General features: G+C 41.6%; 1 protein-coding gene across 1 annotated transcript in view; it reads right to left on the minus strand.

Annotated features, from left to right (window-relative positions):
* TGFBRAP1 (transforming growth factor beta receptor associated protein 1) overlaps positions 1–10,232 on the minus strand; it is a 42,748-nt gene that overhangs the window by 31,083 nt on the left and 1,433 nt on the right. Inside the window, exon 2 of the mRNA XM_019529575.1 lies at positions 2,783–3,484. Coding sequence (XP_019385120.1) covers positions 2,783–3,467 — 685 coding nt within the window. The 5' untranslated portion in view covers positions 3,468–3,484. The remainder of the gene's footprint in view (positions 1–2,782; positions 3,485–10,232) is intronic.

Here is a 10,232-nt window from a genome sequence, read left to right on the forward strand (position 1 = left end):
ATTCAGGTTTTCGTTTATTCTTTTCCAGATGGGTACAGATAAAGGGTTACCTCGTCTCACAGGGAAAGAACGTATGCCGTGTTCTGCTCGAAAAAAAAAAAAAAAAAAAAAATCATCACATCTACCCAAAGAACCTTGCCTGCCTATGTCTGTAGACCAATACGACCACAACCAAAACCCCAAAACTTGTTTCAATAACATTTCTTCCTTGTGTATCCAGCATCATTTTGAATAAATTAAAACTAATTTGTTTTTCTATGGTTTAGTTGAATATCAAAATCTATATAAAAGCAAATTGACAAAGTTACAGAAAACTAATCCAATAAATAACACTTGTCGTTCCAAATATAAAAATTAACAAATAAGTGTGTATTTGCGTTGATTTATATTTTGTATTCTAGTTAACAAGTACCACATGTACTAAAATACTATATTTAGTTACAGTTCAACATATTAATGGCTATCAGCCAGCAAGAATCAACTTGTTTATAGGAAAATGACTAAGTATCAAAAACAAAACAAGATTAAAATTTAGACCAAACAATTTAGAAATCAGCTACTGAACTTAATTTAACCTGCAATGGAGTAAATGACACTTAAAATGCCAGACTGTATGCAAAATGTGCTTACAAAACCATATTAAAGTCCACCCTTAATAAGTCTTAAAACATTTTAACCACTACTACCTACATTCCAAATTCAGAACTGGCCTTATGGGTCATGTTGGATAAGTTGTGCAGAAAGTTTAACCTATCACTCTCACCAGAAGTTTCACAAGGATAGATTAAGAATGATACTATTTAGCAAGTTCAAAAGGAAGAAAACCAAAGCATATTAAAAAACAGGGAACAATGCAATATGCAAAGCAATTAAAATAAAGAAAAAAATTTTGGTGGAGTTTTCTTAATTATTTATCTTTAGTTTAAAGGAAAGGATCATGCATGAATTTGAAATGACTTTCTTTGGAGAGAGTTACTCTGGGTATGTCAAAACCAGGCTGATTAAAAACAAAGTACAGAAAACAGAAATGTCATTGTGATTTTCATATAAGAATATGACATTTAAATGAGGGTCTACATTTAGAGAAATAGTTATAATAATTTTTGGTGGATAAGAATAGATCCTGCATCGAAAAAAAAAATCTAGCAGGTTAATGCAGCTGGTCCAAGACAACTGGAATAAAGGTACATTCCACAAATGGTAAAAGCAGAGCTCTAGACCAATGTATCACTTCATTTCTTCCAGGGTAAATCAATGATCTGTCCACACTTCATAATTTGTGCTTTTGATTAACGTATCCAGTAAGTTCAATGACAGGAAAAACAACTGGAATCTCAAGAGACTCATAAATATTGGCTGCTGACAGACGTGGAAAAAAAAATCCAACAAAACAACAAACACAAACAAAACCCCATCCTTTCCCAGAATAAGCAGTGCATTAGTTCAACCCAGCTCCACAGCTTCTGTATAGCTCGGAAGCTTCAGAGGGGCTTTTGGGCGCTTCTACCCAAAACTGATTGAATCAACTATTAGATAAAAAGTGCCTAAAAAGCACCACTAAAGCACCCACTCTATACAGACATTGGGCAAGCCAGGTCCAACTAATGCACTGCCTCTTCTGGGCATGTACAGGGCTCAGTATGGGGGTGTGCAGAGTTTAAAATGCTGTTTTTAGGGGGATTTTTATGTCTGTAAGCAGCCATCAACATAAAGCAAATGCATCCTTTAACGTAGTTTGGAAGCAATGCAAAAAGCCTTAAGTGAGCTCAAGTCCAGATAGTTGACTGTGCCTGTGTATATTACTATACACCATAGTTCCCACTGGTATTCAAGGTGGCTCATTACAGATCCAGAAGAGGACTTGTAGTGACATGTTTTGGCATGGTCCATCAGTTCTAGAACGTGTTTACCAGAAAGACTCAAGTCTGAAAGTCTACTGGAAGAGCATACCGCAAGACCGCTTCTTACTTGTAGTACAAGTGGACTTTTCCAGAAATTAGCTCTCTCTGGGAGAGGAACATTAAAGGCTTTGTGATTCAGTTTTCTTTTCATAATTTATGGGAGAAAAGTCCGAAGTTGTACTTTATTTTATAGAAAAAATAGATTATTCCCAATGTCTTTTAAGGAGCAAATCTAAAAATATTTCTATGGGAGATAGGAGAAAAGAATCCAGAAGAGGTATCAGTTGTCATCCTGAAATATTTACAGGAAACTGAAGCAGAATGCAAGTTTTCACATGACCTCAAGAAACACTTCCAGTCAGCATTTAGTGTAGTTCACAAAAGTGGGTAAAAGGTGGAAAAATTTAAGCACAAACCTAGCGCGATTCACCTAGTCACACAGCAAGTCAGAATAGAACTTGGCCTCCTCATACTGGGTTCAGACAAGCACTATAGTTGGAACTGCAGGCCAACAGCCTTCAAAATATCACTTTTCCCCCCTTTTTTATTTTCGTTCTGAACTGCAAGACAAAAATTTATCCCATTCTGTAGAAATCCTAGACTGAAGGTTACCTACAAAGAGTTTAACATTTTAAAGAACATTAGTTATTTTTTTTTAATTTGCAAAACTAAAAAACAAAACAACACACAAAAACAAGCCCCCAAAACCACAACCCACTAACCTGTGACATGTTCTAGTGATTTACTACTTACCCTTCAATATGCATACCCCTAATATAACCTAGAAGGAAGCTGTATAATGGCATCAGTTACTGGGGGTATCTGAACCTAGAAAACTGAACTTTAGGCAGAACTTAAAGTTACAAAAATGTGAGTCTCACCTAACCCTCCAGGTCCAGCCAGCAGAAACTCCTGTCTGCCTATCCTTTTAACAATTGGCCGTTTCTCATCACTGCAGTAAGGGAACAGGTCCTGGAAGTTGCCAGTATTATAATTCAATATGATATATTGTGTGGTGAGAGCAAGGCATAAGTAATGACCATCTACAGCCACAGCACATGGTTGCTCTGGCGTGAGCACTTCTTTCACTATCTGGACTCTATCCTCGTACACCATGAATATCTGGATTGTCCGCCGTTTCACTGAAATAATGCAAACTTCTACACAAAAAGGGTCCCCACTCACAGGGTTCTCGTTTAATGTGAATGTCACAGCTCCCTTGATTCTAGCTCCAGAGGGGACAGGCTCCAAGTTCATCATGTGAACTAGTGTCATAGTGTTGTCACACAGCACCAAAAGTCTGTTGAGTGCTGATGCTGCCTTCAGCTCATTCACAGCTTTCTTGAAGCCCAGGTGTTTGTACAGTTGTTTGGTGGCAGCAAAAGTGATCTTTCCAGTTGCTGATATCTTTTCTTCCAGTAGAAAGTGATAGATAAAGCAGTCATTAGTTCCAATGTAGAGGTTTTTCCCACAACACTCAATGCACTCAATGTTGATTCGAACTTTATCTCCCATTAGCATTTCCCGTTCAACAGCAGGGACCAGCCTGAAGGCTTTGACGCTCATTATGCCTCTTGGCCAATCTATTTGGGGAGGGAGAAAGAAAAAGCAATTTACTTAAACCCACACAAATGCAAGAGCAAACATGAGAGCTGGTAATTAACACTCACCAGCATAGAACTTCAGATTATTAACACTTTCAGAACTAACTAGAAAACACAACAGAATGGATATTATGCTTATGGAAGCCACTATGTGCTTGAACAAAATAAAGCAGTAACAGTAGCAAGTCAGAGAGAAAACAGAACTTGAGAACTCTGTTAAAAGGAAACTGCAGGGAGTTAGGAATTGGAAGCTGGGGCACTGAGGAAAGGAACACTTCACTAGTGCCAATCCCTTAAAAACCATTCAAAATGTTTAAATGAACCCAGCACACTAGGAGTCTCAGGTGCAAATGTAGTCCAATTAAATAAAAAGTGAGTCCCACTGCCTTTCACTAGCTCTTAGATGTTAAGACATGGTTGTACACAAGACTTGGCTCCTACCAAAATTCCACAAGTGCCTTGTACTTGCATCCTATAAAACAAGTTAATCTGTCTTCCAGACTTCAAATTTAAAGCTGTGAATCTAGAATATTATGATGACTCACACAAACTTGCTTCTATTAATTTGCATATCCTGACAAGATGAAGATAATACCCTCTGTTATTAAGATATTGTGCATGAAGGGGAGGATACAGTGTAGTCAACAAGGAACTTCAGCAGCCATGTATGCATTTAACATGTACTTATGATTCAAAACACATCACTGCAGGAAAAAAAAAGAAAAAAGTCTTCAGGGACTTATTACATTGAAACAGCACATGTAAGGAAAGAGCAGAACAATGGAAGCCTTTTAGTTAAAGCATAGCTTTTTTGACAGCATAATTGTCTGCTGCAACTGTATAAATGAGCATGTCTCCAAATTGCTATACAGTTACTTTCTGGTTTTATCTCTCTAAGGTGGAGCTTCCAACTGGTCATTAGTGCAAGACAAAAGCAAAAAAGGAAACTTAGTATGCATTTCCATGTAAAAGGATATTATTTTTGGGCATTATAAAAGTAACTGTTCAAGGCATCCTAGGAACTAAAAACCCAAAGATAAATATGCAAACTAGTTGACTGTAACAGTTATTAATTTCTTTGTAAGAATTTCAGGTGGATGTTGCATGATGAAACGCTTTAAAAAAAGTGAAGACTACATCTGCACAGTAAGTTTACTGTACAAAGATGCTATGTTGTACTAGAACAGTGGTTCGCAACCTTTCTAGACTTGAGGCATTCCTTGGCAAATTGCTAACTCTTAGTTTTCACTCATTTTTTGACAACAGAAAAATAAAGCTTTTTCTGTTGCAAAGAACTCAGAAAAACCACAAGTATGGATTTCTATTTGACATCTCTGGGTTTATTTTGAGAGTCAGTTGTGCTTGCAAACCTAACAAGGCTAACATTGTGTGGAACCCTGTTGTGACCTCCTAGTTGAGAATCTCTAGAATCAAAATTACAAACATGGCTAGAGGCTTGTTCTGTTAAAGTCACCCAGCAGTGCTAACCAACCTGTCCAAAGTGCAGTGCAGAGGTAGTCACACAGCTTTTTGTTTAGGAGACAACCTTTCCAGAGTGCTACAGGCTGCTTGAGGGTAGTGCTGCCAGGGAAAGTATGCTTACTGTCTAGACAAGGAGATTAAACGTCCTCGCTGCTGGTGTAGGAGGAGTGCTTCATTACAGGTCCTGATTTAAGTCACTGTAACCAAATTTTCAGTTTACAGATTACAAGGTAGTAAAAAAACAGATACATATATTCATGCTACATGAAGGCTTTCACAATTAGTTTTTAAATGAAAGCCAAATCTTAATTTCAGTGTTTAGGCTGAATTTAGTTAGGGCCAAGAAAATGCAACACTCACAACCCACACTGAATGGGAACTTTGGACAAAGGTTAAGAATCATTCAAACCCTCAAGTAACAGTTACATTTTAATGGAAAGTGGTCAGTTACATGTAGTTGGGGGGGGGGTGTTAAATGCACTGTTATTTCTGCCTTCTCTATTTAACTATCTACATGTGTATTTTATGGGCAAGCATGGAAGCTGCACACGATAGAAATTTAAAAAAAAATACAAATCAAAGAGTTACCTACAAAACATTCACTGAATGCAAGTCAACACCATTGAGGTTATGAAAATTCTTGCCAAAACCATGTTAGCAGTATTTTTATATGAAATCTCTGCCAAATACACTTGCCTTCTCACAGAGGAAATAACACTAGGGGTGTGGATGGATATTTAATGCCTGTTTCACATCATCATTGACAGGTGTTGGTACATAAGGCACTTGAGCTGATGGCTTCTTTAGCACTTTTAGTATCAGGAGACCATGCATTTATGGCCTTGTATCAACTAGTACTAACTAGCTTCTCCTACTCTTCTTTCGGACTGCCAGCAAGCAACTCTCCCAAATGCTTAGCAGAACTAGTGGGGAAGAAGCATAGGTTAGAAAGACAGAAGGGACAGTTATATTGTATAACCATAACAGTATATATTGTATAACAGTTATATTGTATAACTTTTGTTATCCTTAATTCTGGTTGCTAGCTGTACTTTTGCCAAGGCAGAGACAGAACTAGGACTTGTGACCAAAATTAGGGATTAAGGAGGGACTTGAACAGTTACTTTTATAGTACCCAAAAATACTATCCTTTTACATGGAAATGCATAGGGTTAGACACAGGGACTAAGGAGAAGGCACCAGGTAACGTGGGGCCCGTACAGGACAGGCTTGGCAATCTAGTGATTGCAGTAAAGGAAAAAGCTGATCTCTTCAACAAGTTCTCTGCCTCCATGTCTGAGCTGGTGGGGGAGTTGTCCTGGTCCCTGGATTACAGACAGGCTCAGGGGATACGACACCATGCCTAGGGTCAAGTTAGGGAACTCTCGGAGGGGCAGGACGTGTTTAAATACGCAGGTCCAGGTGCTCTTCATCCGAGGGTACTGAGGGAATTGGCGGAGGTCACAGCAGGGCCCCTGGCATGGCTGTATGAGTGCTCGTGGTGCTCTGGCCAGTCCCAGAGGACTGGAAAAGGGCCAATGTGGTCCCCATTTACAAGGAAGGGAGAAAGGAAGCCCTGGGTAACTGGAGGCCAGTTAGTATCACCTCAGTCCTTGGGAAGACCTTTAAGAAAATTATCAAGGAACACATCTGCAGGGGGGCCAGCACGGGAGGTAATGCTCAGAGGCAACCAACACAAGTTCACTGTGGGCAGATCCTGACCGACTAACCTTGTTTCCTTTTACGATCAGGCCAAAGTCCTTGGATGAGGGCACTGAGGTATATATGTCATCTACCTGGACTTCAAGAAGGCCTTTGACACCGTTTCTCACCCCGTTCTCATTAAAAAAAAAAAAAAAAAAAACCCACTAGGCGACTGCGGCATTGATGCCTACAGTCAGATGGGTGGCAAATTGGCTCAATGGTCACACCCAGAGAATGGCGATGGACAGGTCTTTTTTGACTTAGAAGGATGTGGGCAGTGGAGTTCCCCAGGGCTTGGTCCTCGGGCCTGTGCTATTAAACATCTTTATCAGCGACTTGGAGATGGGTGTGGAAAGCACGTTGTCCAAATTTGCTGACGACACAAAGATGTGGGGAGAAGTGGGCACGTTGGAGGGGAGGGACATAATCCAACTAGACCTAGACAGGTTACAGAGGTAAGCAGATGAGAATGGAATGGAATTCAATGCAGACAAGTACAAGGTGTTGCATCTAGGAAGAATGACACACATATAAGCTGGGGAACACCCTTCTCAACAACGTGGTGGCTGAAAGGGATCTTGGAGTCATTGCCGACTCCAGAATGGACATGAGCCGCCAATGTGAGGAAGCGGTCAGTAAGGCTAACCGCACCTCGTCGTGTACCTACAGATGCATCACAAGCAGGTCCAGGGAGGTGATCCTTACCCTCTATGCAGCACTGGTCAGGCCACAGTTGGAGTACTGTGTCCAGTTCGGGGCACCGCACTTCAAAAGGGATGCGGCTAACCTTGAAAGGGTCCAGAGGAGGGCCACTTGCATGGTCGGGGGCAGCAGGCCAGGCCCTACAAAGATAGACTAAAGGGCCTGAATGAAATTCAGCCTCCACAAGAGAAGACTGAGAGGGTACCTGGTTGCCGTCTATAAACTCACCAGCAGAGACCAGCAGAAAATAGGTGAGGCTCTGTTCCACTGGGCACCACCTGGGATAACAACAGATAACAGCCACAAATTGATTGAGAGCAGGTTCAGGCTTGATATCAGGAGGCATTACTTTATGGCTAGGGCTGTCAGGCTCTAGAATGGGCTTCCAAGGGAGGTGGTGCTCTCCCCTACCTTGGAGGTCTTTAAGAGGAGGTTGGATAGATATCTGGCTGGTTTACTATGATCCCAGCACTCGATCCTGCCCAGGGCAGGGGGTCGGACTTGATGATCTGTTCAGGTCCCTTCCGACTCTAGAAACTATTAAACATGGGTGGCAGGCCTGGCGCCTAGCACAATGCAGCTGCCAGAGCTGCCATCCACCCACAGGCCATATTTATTCACTTGGTGGGCACCTATCTGCAGGCTGCACCTAATCAGTTAGCAGGCTAGAACTGGCTCCCAGGCCATATTTTGCCCACCCTGACACAGAAGGCCACAAGTAATGACTACTAGTCAACATGTATTAAGCAGAGGTAAAAATAGGCAAAATAATAACCACTGGGAAAGTCTAGCCAAATATTTCAGAACTGGTGGCACATGCTCTGGAGGTGGGAGGGGGCACTTTAATTACAGCAGCTCTGGGAGCTGCTCTAATTAAAGCACTGCTGCATCTTGCGCATCAGCATCCCCGTGCTTCAAAATAGCGGCAATTAATCGAGTCTCCTCTGACACACTGCAATACACCATGTTAGAGCAGTCTTGGCGCTCATGTACAGGCACCCTGGGTGACTACAGGAAAGCTGCAAAAATGGTTTATAAAGTATCTAAAGTAAAAGCAGGGGAAGCTATGCCAGACTGAGTGTCTCGATCTTGTCTGATCCTAGAAACTAAACGAGTCCAACCTGGGCTAGTACTTGGATGGGAGACCACCTTGGAATGTGAGGCACTAGTCAGGAGTCATGGGTCACACTAACACACTGCAAATAACAGAAACTAAAACAAGCAGCAGCATTGTTTAGGTCTGTGGTCACTGCTGAGCTGACAGCTGGGAATAAACAGAAGTGACCACACCAGAGATGAACCACCCAAGCTTCACTTTAAATCAGGATACCTGGCTTTCAGAGGTAGTAAGTATCTTCTGTTTGGACTCTTGAAATGAATCTGGGATGCAGATTTGAAAAAATTGGTTTAAGTGACCTAGACACACAAAAACATTTAAAAATAGTACACTTACAAACATCTGGTTTGCCTTCTAACAGTGAGAACAGTCACACAAAGAAAGATATTAGATAGAAGCATTGCAAAGGTTTGTCCAATTGTGCTGTTTGTTGCCTTGTAGTTGCATGGAGTGCCACCTAGATTAGTTAGCAATTTATAGTTGATCAAAAGATGCGTGTCCCTGAATGGAGAGCACTATTTTAAAACAGCAGAATTCTTAACTGATAGTTGCTAACATAAATCTGGTCCAATTTAAGCTCTTACGCAAGGGGGGGGGAAAAAAAAGAGAATTCCTGCCATGTTTGGTTATATAATTTTCCTAGAAAGTACCTATAAAAATACTGAATTAAGGGTTTATCTGGGACATTTTGGAAATCCTGCTTTGCTTGGAATTTAAATTAGGCTTTTTACCTTAGATAATCAAAACAACCTCCAGAAAAGAAATTACCCAGGGTAAAATCATAATACAAGTTACTTGACAAAGTAAAGTAGGCACATTCTCCTACAAGGTTATCAAAAGTGGAACATAATGTATTCAGCAAATGAGTGCTGAAGCCAAGTCTGATGTCAAAACAAAAGGCTGAAAAACAGCCTGCAAGCTAGAACGCAAAGCTTACCCCTAGGGCAGCAGTTCTCAACCTTTCTAGACTTGATGCAGCCCTCCCTAACTTTTGTGATTGAGCAGCACCTCATTTCAAGAAATAATGCGATCGTTCCCATGCTAACCTCCAGGCAATGGGGGCAGGGCAGCTGGCACAAGCCTGAGCCTGCATTTATTTCCTCACATCTTGTCGCATCCTACAAAAGTATCTCAGGGCACCTCAGCATGCGGCAGCACCCTGAGAATCACATCTCTCAGAACTCCAGGCTGCCCTTCCTACCTGAAGGTGCACCTGAAGTTCCTGTAGCCCCAGGAGGGAGAAAATGATCCGTGCCTCACTGGGGCAGCTATACAATTCTGATCGTGACCAAATCTTAGTACCAAAAGCTCCAGTGTAAAAGGAACTTGACCCACATCCTGCACGTCACAGGACCATCCCCCCACCCTCTGGGCTGCTTTCCTGTCCCTGGGCTTCTCGAGTCTCTGGGCAGAGTTTCACTGGGCAGCATATACTGACACCCTTGACTTGCTAGAGGGCCAATGGGCCCTGTCTGGTGTTTTCTGCTCAGTGCCACCCCCTGGAACCCTTGTTTTAAACCTGTGACCTCACTCTCATTCCTGTTTTCTATTTAGTTGCTCCCTGAACTCAGCTGATGCATTTCCAGGGGCCTCCCTAATAAGGGAAGCTTGTAGTTCTTCCTTGATGGACCCAAGCCTATGATCCATGAGGCACATCAAAAAGCCTGTGCTACACAAGACTCCCAGTGACTTTGGGGCAGTTTTCATGTCCCTTATCTGATC

Source organism: Crocodylus porosus, unplaced genomic scaffold, assembly GCF_001723895.1.
Source record: "Crocodylus porosus isolate Cpor-Errol unplaced genomic scaffold, CroPor_comp1, whole genome shotgun sequence".
Classification (NCBI taxonomy): Eukaryota; Metazoa; Chordata; order Crocodylia; family Crocodylidae; genus Crocodylus; species Crocodylus porosus.